This window comes from Halichoerus grypus, chromosome 5 (assembly GCF_964656455.1).
Source record: "Halichoerus grypus chromosome 5, mHalGry1.hap1.1, whole genome shotgun sequence".
In the NCBI taxonomy this organism is placed as follows: domain Eukaryota; kingdom Metazoa; phylum Chordata; class Mammalia; order Carnivora; family Phocidae; genus Halichoerus; species Halichoerus grypus.
The window spans coordinates 149,884,994-149,901,483 of record NC_135716.1 but is presented as its reverse complement, the minus strand read 5'-3'; the positions used below and the strand labels follow the sequence as shown (position 1 = coordinate 149,901,483).

General features: G+C 46.8%; 1 protein-coding gene across 9 annotated transcripts in view; it reads right to left on the bottom strand.

The window, feature by feature from the left end:
* LOC118544703 (BEN domain-containing protein 5) overlaps window positions 1-16,490 on the bottom strand; it is a 1,415,283-nt gene that overhangs the window by 227,933 nt on the left and 1,170,860 nt on the right. For 7 of the 9 annotated variants that reach the window (XM_078073175.1, XM_078073174.1, XM_078073178.1 and 4 more), the window contains 2 exons: window positions 2,878-3,011; window positions 369-753 (listed from right to left, as the gene is read on the bottom strand). The exons of 1 other annotated variant lie outside the window; for it this stretch is intronic. In XM_078073175.1, the coding sequence (XP_077929301.1) occupies window positions 369-753; window positions 2,878-3,011 (519 nt within the window). Of the gene's footprint in view, window positions 1-368; window positions 754-2,877; window positions 3,012-12,818; window positions 12,865-16,490 lie in introns of those variants that run through there. One more of the 9 variants, XM_036106587.2, reaches the window with a different exon arrangement.

The window sequence follows — 16,490 nt, the reverse complement described above, 5'->3', positions numbered from 1 at the left end:
TAAGGACCATGTCTAGTTCTCTTCACGTTCTGGAAACTGCCTTGGAGAGGTTTCCTTCAACCCCTGGTACTGCCTCTTGCTGAATGAGTGCAGAAATGAGTGGTGGCCCTGGGGCTCTGCGCCACATTTCTCCATGTTCCCCACTGGGGTCTAGGGAGCTAAGGCCGCTGCACTCGGAAGCTCATATCAGCTTCGCTGTGGGAGGGGGGTGGCTCTACCTTGGGGTGACTGCCGAGCCAAGCCTCTGCCCTTCCCTAGTCTCGGGGGGCGCACTGGCCCATGTCTGCCCCGTGCCCTCCTGGGAGAAGAGCTGCACCAAGCCTCCCCCCCGCCGCGTGGAGAGGTAGGTGGCCTGCTGGGGCACTCACCACTGCCAAGCCTTAGGAGCAACACGTCCTGGAGCCTCCGGTTGAGGTCGCGGAGCTCCTTCATTTCCGACACGAGTGCCCCGTACTCCTTGAGCTTCTTGGCCTGCTGGACCAGCTGCCTCCGAGTCCGCTCCAGCTCCTGCTGGAGGTGGCGCATCTCCTCCTGCTGCTGCTGGTAGTTGCGCAGCAGCTCCTCGTACAGAGCCCGGGGCACGACGGCGTCCTCCAGACTGTCCATGTCCTCCGTGCCCGGCGAGGCCTCCACGAAGACCTCCTCTGGACACGTGCTGTGGCCCAGGCTCAGGCCGTTCTGCTTCTCCAGCCGGGCCACCACGGCCTCAATGCTCTTATGCGCCACTTCGCTCGGCTTCCGCCCCTCGGGTCTCTGTGTAGGACAACGAGAATCAGTTCAGGCAAGGGCAGCTGGGACTTTCTTGGACTGCGGCTCAATATTTCCCCAGACAATCCTAGAATCACAGAACCACAGAACATCAGTGCTTGGAGAAACCTGTGCGAACACTTAAGTCAAAGCCTTTCATTTTACAAATGGGGAACCGGAGATTCCGGGTGGGGAGGGGGTCTCGCCTAAGGTCACATGGTCAGTTGGTGGCAGAGCTAGGACTCTGGTTTCCCAGGCCGGTGCTTTTTCCATCCCATCGCTCTGCCTCCCGGGTGCATATTCTACCAGCCCACCCTCCCCAACTCCCCAGCCCCCACCCCACCCACAGGGCCTAGGCAGTGACTTGCTCACAGGGGGTGTTCAATGTATATTGGCAGAGAATCTGTGAGAAATCAGGCCAGGCCAAACCATCCCAGGGGAGTCAGCACTCAACTCTCTTCAACAACAAAAACATAAAAGGCAAAACACCCCAAGACAAAACAAAACACCCTCCCCCCCCCCCGCCAAAACACAAAAACCAGAGTAACCTTTTCCTCAAGAATGCTTTCATTGGGAAGGACGCTAAGAACTCTAATCTGTTCTAATCTAGGGCAGGAGCCATGTCTTATTTCCTCTGCCTCTCCACTGCCTACTCAGAACTGGCACTTGGCAGGGGCTTGATAAATGTTTACTTAACTGAAAAGTTCAGAGAATGCTGGCACTGGAAATTCCTTCAGTTTAACTCCCTCATTTGCCAGGTGAGGACACTGAGGCTCTGAGAGGGGAAGGACCGCGCCTGCGGTCACGTGGTGAGCCTGCAGACTAGCAGGTCAGGAACCTAGAGCCTGGCTGCCAGCACGAGGCCCCTCCCCCGCATCGGCCAGCCTCCCCTCGGACTCTCGCCAAGTTGAAGCTCAGCAAGACAGTGGATATACAGAGCATAGTTCACTGAGAAGAAAATTATCCAGGACTATCTAGGGGCTGGGGTTCCAGCTGCCTGAGGAAATTTCAGCTCAAGAAGACAAAGCTTCCATTGAAGGGGGAGTGGGAGTTACAGGACCAACTGAATTCCTCACTCAAGGCAGGAGGGCCAGGAGCTCTCCTGATTGGGGCACTTGTGGGAGGTGCAGACAACTGAGGACAGCGGATTCCAGACAAATTAACCGCGTCAGGTCAAGCCTGCCTTAACCTCTCGATAAGTTTCTGGGTGTTTAGTGAAAAAAACAAAAACAACATGATTCTGAGATGGAGTTACATGATAAAAATTCTATCCTATCATTTTTATCCATCGGGATAAGGTGCTGCTAGTTTAGATGAACTTATCCGCTAAAATCGTACTGATCACGTGAGATCACTGCATCACTACACTGTGAGACCGCTAAGGGCAATGACCATGTCGGCCTAGTCTGTGACCCCAGGGACCAGCACAGGGCCAGGCCCATGGCACGGGTGCAATGAATGGATCACCTGAACCTCACTGCATCTTTTGGATTATGCCTTGGGGATGTCTTTGACCTTGTGTCCACTATCAGGCATGGTCAATGAAGAAGGCAGCCTTCTTCCTCTTCCCTTTCTTTGGGGTACTGATTGTACAGAAAAAAACATCTGGCTTGTTGAACAAGATATTCAGCGGGTTTACAAGTGAAGGCTGGAGGAGACCAACTGGGCAGCACATCAAAGGAAATGCAACTTCATGTAAAAGTTTTCTTCCAATCCAGGGTCCACAAACTCCTTTGTGTAAAGCTGGCACATTCTGCTTCCTATCGAGTCTACCCTTAGCTGTTCGGGGCAATCTGATAGTGACTGGCTCTGAACTGCTGCCCGAGAATGGCTGTTTCATATTCCTGGAGCTCAGAGCTGTAGGCCAGGGAGGAAAGCCAAAAGCACGTTGCTCTCCATTGCCTACATAGGGCAATCGGGCAGTGCGAGGTGGCACAGCATGAGTCAGGGCTCCTGGAAAGCTCGCCAGCAAGGCAAAAGCATACTAGTTGTCCCAAGACTCTCCCAACCTGAACAAAAATCCCCAGAGGACATTTCTATGGGGAGAAGAGGCCAGAATGGAACTCTTTAGCTATCAAGACTCTGACAATGCCCCCATGAACTTCCAAAAAAAGGGAAAGATTTTGTTACCTTGATGTGTCTAAGCTGTAAATCTTCTTCCCCATAATCTTTAACCTCCCCATCTTCTTCTACGTGATTGAGAGAAAGTTTGGGGATTTTTATTTTCTTCTGCATCACACTGTTTTCAAGGTCAGATTTGTCTTCTAAAATGCGTATCAAGAGAACAAGATTCATTATGAGTCAAAATGCTCAAAATACCCATAACCTCAAATGCTAGAGAACGACTGAGGCCAGACCAGTTAAAAAGGAAAAGCAAACAAATCCCAAGACCTGTCCCGCCTGCATGCAGGGCTCCTAAAAGCAGCAGTGCTGGTCAAGCTCTAGGGTCAGAGGTATACGCTATAAGCACTGAAATCATGTCCAATGATTTTGCTTAGGGGTTTTGCCAAGTATACCTTAAAGGGTGGCCTTTTATGGAATCTTGGAACTGGAGTGGCCATTAGATTGCTATTTGGTATAAACTAGCCCATGGATCCCTGAACAACCAAGACCTTTCTAAGTAAGCCAAGTGAATTCCCAGGAAAATGTGGTGTTTTTCTGCCAGCTCAGGTGCCAATAAGCATGAAAGGGACAATGGCTCTTACGGAGGTAGAGCCTCCCCACAGTCCCGACATAGGACAGGCTGAGGTTAAGACAGAAGAAGAGTTAACAGGTAACATTTACTGCCTTTTTACTGGTACCAGATCACAGAATGACAGAGTTTGAGGGGCACTGTGGACCAACTGGCCCAATCTCTCACTTTACAGATGAGGGAACTCAGACCCAGAGGACAGAAGGGGCCTGCCCAAGGTGGGAGTCTGAGGAAGAGCCAGGAGTCTGGCATCTCACCCAGTGCTTACGTGTGATGACCGTACACACCGAAATGAACTACGAACTGGAAGGTGCTACACAAATACAAAGGGATGACTTCTCCTCACTTTCTCATTCTTTGAGCTCAACTTCAGACAATCTAAAAGAGAACGTTTTTTTCTCTTGCACAGATGTCAAACTTTATTTCCCAGATCTGTCTTTCACTGTAGATGTCAAAAGGAAAAATTCAAAGAGGAGAGTTCTAAAGTAGAAACTTGAACCCGGAACTGGCCCCTTGTGGTAAATAGGTTGGGGTCTTGTGTTCTGGGCTTGAACTGAGACTCTGGGAATTACTGTTTCTTTGATTCCTCAAAGGTCCCCACTGCTATATCCCAAATGCACTTTCTAGCATGTTGCCCAATGCTGGATGTGGCACGTGGCCAGGTAGCTGGTTAAACACAGTCTCTGAGGGTCTTTATGTGTGAGTGTGTGTGTGTGTGCATGCATATGTGTGTGTGTTAAACATGCTCTTACACTTCCCCCAAGCCAGGCTTCTCTTTTCACAACTTGTTAGTAAAGCTGAGAAGGAAGCTTATAAGCACACAACTATTCTAGAATGTAGTCAAATGCCACATCTTCCCAAACAGTCTTAGGAAGGGAGCCCCTGTTGGAGAGGGGTGGGACTCTGGTGCCAGAGAGACCTCAGTGGGAACCTCAGCTTTTGCGTGGCAGGGCAAGGAGGGAGGTGCGAGGCCTTGGTCTCACGGAGCTCTGGCGTCTGCTCTATAACGGAGTTGGGGGGACGGCAGCACTAATGCACATAACTCACTGCACAGTGCCCGATATACATTAGGCTCTCAACGAACACAACATTAAGACTGACACCATCAACATGCTCAGTATCATTTTTATTTCCTTAAACATAAGGTGAATAAAGATACAATTTTAAAAAATAAAGGAATGACTTAAGAAGGGCGTAGAGTACCCAGGAAAAACGACTAGTCTTTGTTAACAACCCTCTCCTGATCAGAGGTGAAAACAGCCTTTCCTACTTACTGGAGGAGCAATCCTCAGGTTCTGTTTTCACAAGAAAGGCCTGTTTTTGTTCTCTTGTGCCTATAAAATACATCCAATGAGTTGGGCCTGAACAACAGCAGGGACTGTGGTCTTCCTAAAAGAGCAGCAGCTTCTTCTTCCTACAAATCATTGTAACTCCAAGTCAAAAAGCTGCTAAAATACAAAAGCTAAAGAAAGTGCTTCAAATGAAGTTATCCCAAAACAGAGGATGAGAAGGTGGTGTTAGGACTTCTGAATGTGTTGGGGCAAAGCTCCTGAGCTAGTTGTCAGTTTGACAAATTCAAGGACAAAGGTTTGAGATGTAGACACCCAACTAGAAATGACAAGCTAGGCTCTGCCTCCCTGAGCTGAAACTCTGGAGCTCAGGAGCATGTTGATTGGAGAGAGGCAATCATTCAGATGCACAAAACTAGGTAATATTTGCACGGAAAACAATCCTCAGATCATCTCGTTCAACCCTTTCAAAATGCAGGTGAGGAGACTGAGGCTCCAGATGAAGCCCCCGCATCCATCCACTCAACAACCAGGCTCAGGGATGCAGGAAGAGAAGCACAGGCAGGGTGCTCATTCTGGAGGGCTCACTAGTTGTGCAAGGTCACAGAAGTTGGTGTCAAAACATGAATAGTATGAGAACCCAGACCCTGTAACCAGCATCCAGAGCATTTCCTCCTATGCCTCAGTGTAACATTTACTGAGAATTTACACTTATAGCTTCTAGCCTGGGCCCCAGAACACGGAGCATGAGCTCCCAGATGTGGGGGCACAAGATAAAAACCAATGAAAACAATAATCCAAGATCTCAAATAGTGAGTCTGAATAAGGGGGAAGCAACTGCTATAGGATCTCAGGGGCAAGGGAGATCACTTTGGTCAGTGTAACCATGGCAGGCTTTTGAGAGGAGATGGCATTTGAGCTAGACTCCTTATTTACTGAGTGATCTTGGGTAAGTTACTTTATTTCTCTGATCCTGCTTCCTCATCTGTGCCTCAATCACTCTGCCAGGATGCTGTGAAGATGACTGTGAAGATGACAGTTCTGTACCAGGTTCTATTAAGTACTTGAGGGGAGTGAATGGTACTCGGGCAGTCAGTGCTTATAAAAGGAAAGCCATTTAAGGATGGTAAGAATCTGGAACACACAAAAGGGACAAAGACTAGAAGCTAAAAAAGGAAGGTTGGGAAACTATTTAGACTGGAATGGTTATAAAAACATGGTTCAGTTACAGGCAGGAAAAAGAGGCAAGGAAGGAAGTTAAGGCAGTTGGGGCTTAGAGAATAAATGGCCTTGAATGCCAAGGTAAGAGGAACTGAGGTCCGGCCAACAGGTGTGGAAAAAACTAGGAGTCAGGCAACCCAGATTCCAAGTCCAGTCCGGCCACATGGTGGGTAAGAAGTCAGGCAAGCTTGCGATGTCAGTGAGTGTCATTTTTCTTTTTCTGCGGAAATGGAGATATAATGTGTACCTCAAGTGGGATCAAATCAGCTAAGTAAATGTGCCTTGAAAGCAAAAGAGCCCTGTATGTATAGTGGATGGCAAAGCTCAGTAGAGCTTGCTGCTGGCTCAGAGCCTGCTGTCGGCTTGCTTTTTTCAGGTGGAGACCTGCCCAGCTGCCTGCCTGCAGTGCTCCACTCCTTACCTGATACCAGGAGGCCCCACCCCCACCAGCTATACCCAAGGCTCCATTCTCTTCCATGTAACATTCCAGAACTCCTTTCTTGTCTGCTTGACAAACTCCACTCAGCCTCCACTCATCTCCTCCTTCTTCCTCAAAGGCTGCAATACACAACGTACATACCTCTCTGTAGCCTCCTTTCTTACTATGTTGCAGTCATCTGGTTTGAGGTCTACCTTCCCCACTGGAGTGTGAGTAACCTCAGGGCAGGGCCCATATCCTAGGCCTGGCCATACAATAGGGACTCCTCAAACAAAAATGTTTAATGGAAGAATAATAAAAAAGAGGCTACACCAATAAGCAAATGAAAAGATGCTCACAATCATCAGTCACTAGGGAAATGCAAATCAAACACATGATGAGATACCACTTCATACGAAGATGGCTATAATCAAAAAAAGAAAGGAACAGAGAAGAAATGCCACAAGTGTTGGGAGGATGTGGAGAAACTGGAACCCTCATTCATTCCTGGTGGGCGTGTAAAATGGGGCAGCCACTGTGGAAAACAGGTTAACAATCCTCAAAATGTTAAATATAAAATTATCACATGACCCAGCATTCCACTTCCGGGTATACACCCAAGAGAAATGAAAACATACCTACCAAAAACTTGTGCATGAATGTTCATAGCAACACTCTTCATAATAGGTAAAAGGTGGAAATAACTCAATTGTTTATCAGTTGATGAATGGATAAAAAAATGTGGTACATCCATGCAATGGAATATTACGCAGCCGTAAAAAGAAATGAAGTATGATAGATGCTACAATATGATGAATCCTGAAAACATTATGCTAAGTGAAAAAAGCCAAACACAAAGTCCACGTGTTGTCTGATTCCATGTGTGTGAAATGCCAAAATAGGCAAATCCATAGAAAGGAAGTAGATTAATGTGTGCCAGGGGCATCGGGCGAAGAGGCAATGAGAAGTGGCTGCTTAGTGGGTCACAGGGATTTTCTGTGTGTGTGTGTGTGTGTGTGTGTGTGATGAAAATGTTCTGGAATTGGAGAGTGAAGATGGTTGCAGAACACTGAATATACTAAGAACCACTGATTTGTACATACTTCAAAATGGTTCAAATAGTGAATTTTATGCTATTATACTTCAACTAAAAAACAGGCTACCACTTGTAGAATGTCTACTACCTATCAGGTACCACCATAAGGCTCTTTGCTTATACTACTACACTTCACAACAACCCTGAAATTAAGTATTATTAGCCACATTTTTTTTTCCCACTAAAAAAGAAATGAGGCTCCAAGAAGGCCCAAAGCCACCCAGATGGGAAAGTACAGAGCCAGAATTTGATCTAGGTCTCTCTACCTCCTAAGCCCACATTTATCCTCTAAACACAGGCCTGCAACACGGCAGAACCAGCATAAATGCTGAATGAATGAATGATGGCTATAGATGAAAACATCCAAATTCCCCAGTCCAAAGATCAAAGCAGAAGACCACTTTACTCCCACTCTCCTGCCAGATGCCTCTCTCCTCAGGAAGTGCCCAGAAAGCAGTGACCATCGCCAGACATAACAGAAACAGGTTGTAGCCAGGCCTCAGGGCTTGGATGAATTCTTTGAAAAGGTAGGCTCAGTAGTGCAGGAAGGTCTGAAATGACAAGAGTGAGTTCCAGAAAGGAGCAGAAGCAGATAATCCCTCCAATCCCATGCCTCCTGATCTGGACACTCGGCCAGGGGGGATCTTGAGGCTCCTCTGAGAGCTAACTACTTCTTGGTTCTATCGTAATGTGCATCAGTCTCCACCTTGACTGGTGCTCCAGGGATAAGGGCTCAAGAAGACCTGGGGCCTCCATTCATCCTTTTCTGTAGTCAGCGCACATCTACTGCGCTCTGTTTTGAGCTCAACACAATGCTAAGTGTTCCTTGTCTTTTGGACCCTTATAACCCAGTATGTACCAAGAACCCCAACCAGAATGCAAGGTTTAACTTCCTGAGAGATGCTGGCTCACGTGGGGGCAAACGTCCGGTCTCCAGGCCTTCCTGACCCTAATCCTGATTGAAGGTGACACTTCACATCTACATCTAGTCCACAGAAGATTAATGAACAACCAGTGTCATCATCAAAACTGAAAGAGATGGTTGGGAGAGGGAGGCCCAGGATCTAATAAAAGCAGCGCAGTCCTTTAAATGAGGCGGTCCTTGTTTGGAATGCTGGCTCTTCCACATACTAACTTTGGGAACTTGGGCAAGCTACTTAACCTGTCTGGGTCTCAGTTTCCTTGTCCGTATGTATGGTGGAAATGATAAACTGTTTTCCAAAAGATGGTGTGTGTAAAACACCAAGAACAGAGCCTTGCTTGTCATAGCTGTTCAATGAATAGCTGCTCCGAGGCTGTCCCTGCGGGTTCCGTGCTTGACTTTTATCCCATGGCAAAGAGAACCACTGCAGGTATCTGACACAGATGGAGACGCAATGAAAGAGATGTTTAGGGAAGATTAATGTGGTAGTGGCAAGCAAGATGGATGAGGTGTGAGGAGGAGACTGAACACAGGGTGACAAGAAGCTATAACTCTTGACTGGTCACATTAATGAAGGTGAACTGTGGTGTGGATCATCTAAGACAGCAAATAACTTCATGTAGCATTTTAATGTAGCTCTGGACTGTGCTTCTGGCTTGGAATTCCAGGAAACCACGTAAGAAACTAGCGGTGGACTCAGATGGATGAGGAAAACTCTCTAGTCAACCTGCCTTTGCAATTGTTCCAAGCTTAAGACTAAATAATCAGTTCTCATGTAAATAAATATGTAGCCTCTGAAGAGACAACCTTTACTGATTCTGACTTCCTAATTCTCTGGTTTCCAGGGCGAAGAAAACCACCAAGGATTTGGACATCAACTATTTCCTCCTCCTTTCCAGCTGCTGTGATATCAGCTAATTGCATCCATCCATGCAACAAATACTGAGTAAGCACCTACTATGTGCCAGGGCCCACGCCAAATTCTTTACTGACATCAATATATTTAATCTCCATAATGACTCCACTGAAGCAGCAATTGAGGCTCAAAGAAGTGAGATGGCTTGCCTAAGATACAAAGCTATTACATAGCGGAGACAGCATTTCAAATCAGGTCTGCATGACACTCAGGCCCTGTTCCTGTCATGTAATCATCTTAACGGAACAAGAGAAGAATGACCAAGTTGCTAAAACTTCCTCAACTGAACTAAAAGGCACATATAAAATGATGAGTGTGTCAATATAACTTCCAAAGTGCCTGCCTTTCTCCTAAGACCTTGCCTACACCCAGAAGAATGCTGTGATAAATTCCCAAATTGAGCTGAGCCCTATACAAGTATGACTGGATGGCAGACTCTTGAACGACAAGCTTATCAAGTCCACCAAGCTCTAAATAATCCCCAGAGTCCTTATTCAAAGCTATAAAATATGGTAGAAGCTACTCTTCAGAAATATAGAAGAACCTGGTATCTGTTATTAACCTGAGGGGGGGGGGAGAGAGAGAGAGAGGGAGAGAGAGAAACATCCCATTAATGGAGGCAAAGTAATAAGCAAATAGCGTTTTAGAAAACAGGCGGTTGGACAGAAAATGCAACACAAGTCTGTCTTCAAAAGTGAAGGAAACCCTGAAGAATCTGTAGTATACAGGAAAAAATGGGAGAGGGATTGTCTTGAATCCCATTTTGCATTAAATTATGCTGGATCATTAAAAGGATCCAATAGCAGAGAGTTTAATGTGGTGTGGGTTTGTTAGCCAAGATGAAATTCTGAGAAGCTAAACATAAAATGTACAAAGGTTTGTCTTGTTTTAAAAATATCTACATGCAAGTTTAAAGTTTTTCATATGTACAAAAATCCTATAAAGTCTTATGAGGTTTGCATTAAAAACAGGCATGCCACAGAGAAGACATGCACGTTGTGTTCTCTAGCCTATAGTGTTTGTTTTTATAAAATCCAAGGCAGACAAAATTCTCAAGTTTCAAGGATTATATGCAGTCAAGACAACACAGAGGGCCTGCTGAGGTATAGCAGAAAGAAATCAGGAGACACTGGTTCGACGGCTGGCTCTGTAACGGACTCTCTGGCGGTCAGCTCCTCTTCCTCTTGGTTTTCTTCTCTGTAAAACACAGGGACTGGACGAGAAAACCTCACCAGGTCCTTCCAGCTCTGTGACCGTGGGCCAGTCACAGGGAATTCTAGGTCTCTTTCTCTTCTGTGCAGGGCAGGGTAAGAGTAGATGACCTAATCCCTCCTGGTGGGCACATGAGAAGAAATGTCCTACTGACGCCATTCAAAAAAGAGGCGAAGAAACTGTGAACCAGGTTTCAGGAGGTCTCCTTGCTCTCACTCCCGCTGCCTCGCTGGCCTTGGCACAGGGCTGGGCATGAACAAAACCAGGAACTTCATCCTGCTGGCTCATTTGTCGGGGTAAGAAATGGCCCCAGCATAGGGTCACAAAGGGACAAAACATACTGGGGGATCACTACCCTTTCATGCTGAAGCCAAGCCCCAGGAGGATTTAAAACACACACAAGTTAAATTTTAAACTCGTCTGCTTCTTACATGTGCTTGCTCCTCTAAATCACTCCTTTCCACGAATGGTGGTACGCACAACTAAGCAAGCTGTTCTCTTGCCAGGAACTCCTAGCCACACAGTCCTTAACAGCTGCCTTTGTTTAGCGAATACCTACTATGTGCCAGATACTCTTCCATATTCCTGTGCTGAGTAACACAGTGGGCAGGCAGCCGATTACTATTCCTACATTACACGTGAGCACCTGAGACTCAGAGAGGTGAGTTAATCTCCCCAGGTCACATCGCTTCTTAGTAGCACAGTTACCGTTGGAACCCAGACTGTCTGACTTCAAAGCCCATCTTCTTTCAGTTCTCTAACACTTCCTCCTTAATATTTAAGGAAGTGACCTAGAGGTCACCTAACCAAATTCTCCCATAGGGCAGGATTCCATTCCAGAATATTCTTGACATGCTTGCCAACTCCAGTGATCAGGAGCTCATCACGATGCTGGAAGCCCTTTCAATTGTTCATCTGCTCTCTCTGCTCCCATCAACCCCCATGAATTCCACTCTTTGTATCCAACTCTGCTTTCTGGACCCCAAAGAACAGGCCTGATCCTTCCTCCACTGAGGGCAAAACTCAGACACTGAAAACCACCAAAATATCATCCCATGCAAATCTTTTCTTCACTTGCGAGTATATTTAGCTGCCCTATTGTATGTCTAACCAAAAGCTCAGAGGAAGAAGTAGTTGTATGTAGTTAAGAGAAACAAAAACAGGCCTAGATCTGGGATCCAAAGACCTCTCTCTTAGCTTGATTTTCCAGACACCCATCTGCCCTGGTTATCACTCGATTCTCCATCCATCTCTGGTTGTTCATCCCAGTCACCTTTTTTGGGCTCCTCCTCTTTAGCTGTGCCCTTAAAAGCTGATGTTCTGAACAGTTCTGCCTTGCATGATTCTTTACTCTGCACCCTCTCCCGCTGTGACCTCACCAGTCCTGCGGCTAATGACTTCCACATTGGGATCTTCAGCCCAATTTCAGAGTGCTGTCCTGAACCTTGACCACGTGCCTAACTGCTCCCCTGGAGCATCCACCCAGATGTCCCACGGGCCCCTAAGATTCAATTTGTCTCAAGCTAAACTCATCATCTCCTCTTCCAACCAACTGCTCTTCTAGCGCTCCCCACGGAGGGAGGAGAGGCCAGATCACCACATCATTATCACCACAACCAGGCATTTGCCAAATTCCATGGATTCTCCTTTCTTAGTCCATCTCAGACCCACCACGACCACTGCCACCTTAGTTTAGGTGTCACGCTTTCGGAATGAACTGACCCACACTTCTCCACAAGCCCATTGCCTGGCACCTACAGTTCCTGCTCGACAGCTGTTTGAATAGCTCACTTCTCCCAGGTCAAACAAGTAGCCCTACCTCAAGCGGATGTAGACAGAGTACATAGAAATTCCTAGCACTGAACCTGGAACCTCATGAGTACTTCATAAATATTTAGTAAATGAGTGCTAGAAAGCAAAAAACAATGCCCATTCCTCCTGCATTTCCCTCCAGCATATGGCTGCTCACCTCATATAACTCAATACCCATGAAACTTAAATAAATCGGAGAACACCTCCTCAGGGCATGTACCCTTTTCTGGTAAGCATTTTAAAATGAAGAGTACACACATCTCTCTTGAAGGAGCTTATAAGACAAAGCAGGTAGGCACGGTGGAAAGAGAATTAATCTTGGAGTCAAAGATCTAAACATGAACTCCACTTTTCTGGTGTGTTTTTAAAAATAAAAACTAGTGCGTTCTTGAATAACAGAACACCACACAAAAGAGTATGACCTCAGCTTGCCTAGGGCAATTTTTTCTTTCATCCTGTGAACCAGAACGCTGAAGTACTCTGTAGCACATACCATTTCGTTGCAACGAATATGTGGTTCTTGAATAAGACAAATCACATCAGCCTGAGCCTTCAACGGTTAACATTTCAGTGGAATCTGCAACAGATGACAGCAGGCAAGTTCCAATCTTTGCTCCAATGTGTATTAGCAGAACATGTCAAAACCTAAATTAAAAGTTTTCACTCGCTTTAAAAAAAAAAAAATCCTTTTGTTGGCAGTCTCCCACTGATGACATGCAACAATCTTTGCATATGAAATCGGCTAGTCCCCTGCTTCGCTGCTAACTTTGTAGAAGTTCCAAAGCATTTCTGGAGCAAGTGATCTATTTGGACCGACAATGCCAAGCTGGGACCTGAGCCCTGAATGAGCTAAAATTACCAAAGCAAGAAGAACGTGGCTTTGGAAGCTATTTCCCCCAAGTGTGGGGTTTTTCTAGTCAAGGGAGTGATAAAGAATGTTGACTTTTTCCAGATGAACAACGTTGAATGAAACCTCAAAATCCCACTGCAGGTTTCTGCTCTGAAAAACAAGTTGCTGCTATAGAGGTTCCTGTCCTTCTCTACTTCCGCTCCCCAAAACGAAGAAATGCACCTGTCTTCCCGAAGTTCATGAGTTCAGCACGGGCTGGCTGGTGTGGACCATGTGCTGGGCACTGTGGATGCAGAGACAAGGAAGGCAGGGCCCTGTCCTGGAGGAGATCACTGGCTGCTAAGGAAGACAGGCACATTCGTGACTAACCGAAGCAAAACACAAAATGCTAAGATCCATAAGCAAGGGACAAGCAGAGCAAAGGGAGAGCTCTGAGGAGGAAGAGTCCCTCTGGGGGCAGAGGGTAGGACAGGGAACACCCTTGAGGCAGGGGGGGCTCCCAGTGTATTTTGTCCCCTCTAGCTCGCTGGACCACAAATATGCAACATGTTAGCTTTCCCCACTGGAAGGCACGGGCAGAGGCCCCAAGTCAGACAATGATTAATCCATCTTGGTTGGTTCAAAAGAGTGTCTGCGGGTGTGTTCTCAAGATGACATGAAATACCACAGGTCTAGGGAAAGTGGGAATGGTGGGTGAAGCTGGAGAAGTAAGGTGGGGCTGAGGCCACTACAAATGTCAGGCAGAGAAGCTGAAGTTTAATTCAGTAGGCAGCAGGGAGCTACAGAAGGTTCTAAGGAGAGAGGTGAATTGACCCAAGACTGTCTTTTAGATTATTCTGACAGCAACTTCAAAAAGAGGCTGGAGACAGGGTGAGCAATTAGGGGATCCCTGCACTGGTTTAGACAAATAAAAGCTGCCACAGGCCCGGATGCAGGCAATAGTAGTAGAGCTGGAAAGGAAAGACTTAGAAGAGAATCTGTACAGCCCACCTAGAATCGGCCCTTTCTCTGCCCCCACCTCTGCCCCTCCCCCACCAGTGCCTGGCTTCTACCTCCAGACTTAGGACTCTAGTCCTAAGACTACATATTCCCTGAGGATGATGCCCCTTTCTTCTTCATCACTCTGCCCCTGACAAAAACTTATGCTTTGCAGGGCCTCAAAAGTGAGCTCGTCTGCCCTGGGTCATGCTGTCATTTCAAAGCCAGTACCTCCGATGTCCTGGTGCACTGGTGCCTTCGCTTACGACAGCATTGGGCCTGGCATGTAGGAAGTAGTAAGGGGGCATTTGACAACAAAAGGAATTTAGCACACCCCAATAATAATAACATAGCACAGATGCTTGGATAGAATGACGTGGTATTGTAAGACTCTGAGCCTAGAGAGCCAGTGTTTGCCCCATAGAAACCACCAACTTCAATACCAAGAGCCCCAGTAGCAGCCGGACTGCAGTTAGAGAGCGGTGAGCTCTCCACATGGGTAGCTCTCATTTTCAGATCGTGTTTGGCAAATAAAGGAGAATGAGCAAGGAGAGACCGAAGGTAAACCAAGTCTTGAGCTATGTGGTTCCTCTACGGAGGGTGGGAGCTCCTTGGAGATTTCCTCAGTAAAATGACAACTGAAGGCGGAGAAGGCAAGGTGTGTGTGCTCTGTAGGACGGATGCTGGTAAGACAGGAAGAGGAAGAGCAGAATGGGCTTGAAAACTCAGAAATGAAAACTGTCCACTGGCTTGAAAACTTGCCTTGAGCTCCAAGCTTCATGGTCATTTCTCCCCTTTGCTTTCACTCCTTGCATGCACGCTGTGTGGCTGATGGGAAAATCAGCTACTTTACAAAGGAGAGTGCCAAGTAGGGCCTGTGTTCTGAGGCTAGCTCTGCCACAGGCCAGACTCTGAGCCTCAGTGTCCTCATCTATGCAACGGAAATAATATCAACAGCGATCTCTACCAACAGAGTCTCAGGGAGGACCAGCAGGGACAATGCACAGGCACACAGCAAACCTATCAATAAAGGTGGGTTTGTTTCTTTTTCCCTTGGACTGAAATCGCCATTTGTTGAGAGGAGGGCGATACCATAGGGTCTGACACACATGAAACCATGGCATAAGCCACCACAAGCTGGAAAAATGCAACGTCCCTCAGCAGCTCGCTTTGACATTTCCTGGATTCAAGAAGAGGTACACTTGAACACAGCTCTGGGTGGGCCTGGGCAAATACTCAGTAAAGTAACACGCTTCTCACCCACAGCCCGGGAGCAGCCCGAAAACTGCCCCTTGAGCCCATGCTGTTGGTGCCAGAGAGGGAGCAGCTACTCGTGGCTAATTCACAAACACAAAGCCATCTCTGCCTCCCCCTGGAGAGCTCACCTCCTCCCATTTGGTGCCACAACACAGTGGTATTTATAGCTGGGAGATGCCAGAAGACTAGCTCTTTAAGAGGAAGTCACTGCGAGCAATTCAGTGCCGCCACATTCAAGTCAAGACGGAGTTTCAAGCCACACAGGAGAGTTCTCTCAGGGTAAATGAATCCCCAAACCCACCCTGGCCCTTCCAGCCAGAGCTGCAGCTCCAATTTAAAAATTAACCAGCTGATTGGAATTCGAAATGTGGTCTAGCCAACCTCAAGTTGGGTTTTGTTGTTTTTTTCTTTTTTCTTCCCTGTCTCCTCCCAAAAAAGAAGTGAAGAGGTGGGGGAGAGCGTTTTTCAACTCACTTTACTCAAACTGGCGCCATGGTTCTTCTCTGGATCTGCTCTGCCAATTTCCAGATGTTGCCTAGATCTTTTTGTGTTGTTGTTTTTAATAACCCCAGAGATTTATCAACATTCCAACTTGTAGGATGACTAGTCTGTAGATTCAAGATCCATGGTTCTCAGACCAAGAACTCCATGTCTTACTTATGAGGACTTTCATCGATTTTTAAAATCAGAGTCAGCGAGGGCTGCCTCCGCCTCACAGCCTCTCTGCAGTGCTTGAAGAGCCAAGCAGTGTTTATGTTTGCTGAATGAATAAATGGATGAATGAACAATCTCTAAGAGAGGAAAACAGTCATTACACACCAAGTCACATACATACCACTGACTCCTTCTGACATACATGGCTTCCCCTCTCCTGAGGCCCTTCCAGATCTAGGAGTATAATACAATCATCAAGAAGCACACTTTCTTTTCTTCTAGCCCAAGCCAAGCTGAGGTTACAACCTAGTTACAACTTCCTCAGGCCTATACCCTTGGGGAATAATCACCTAGTCCCCTCCCTCAGGTAATTAAAAGCAAGCAAACAAAATAAAACCTCATCAGCTACACAGGTTTCCCTTTTCT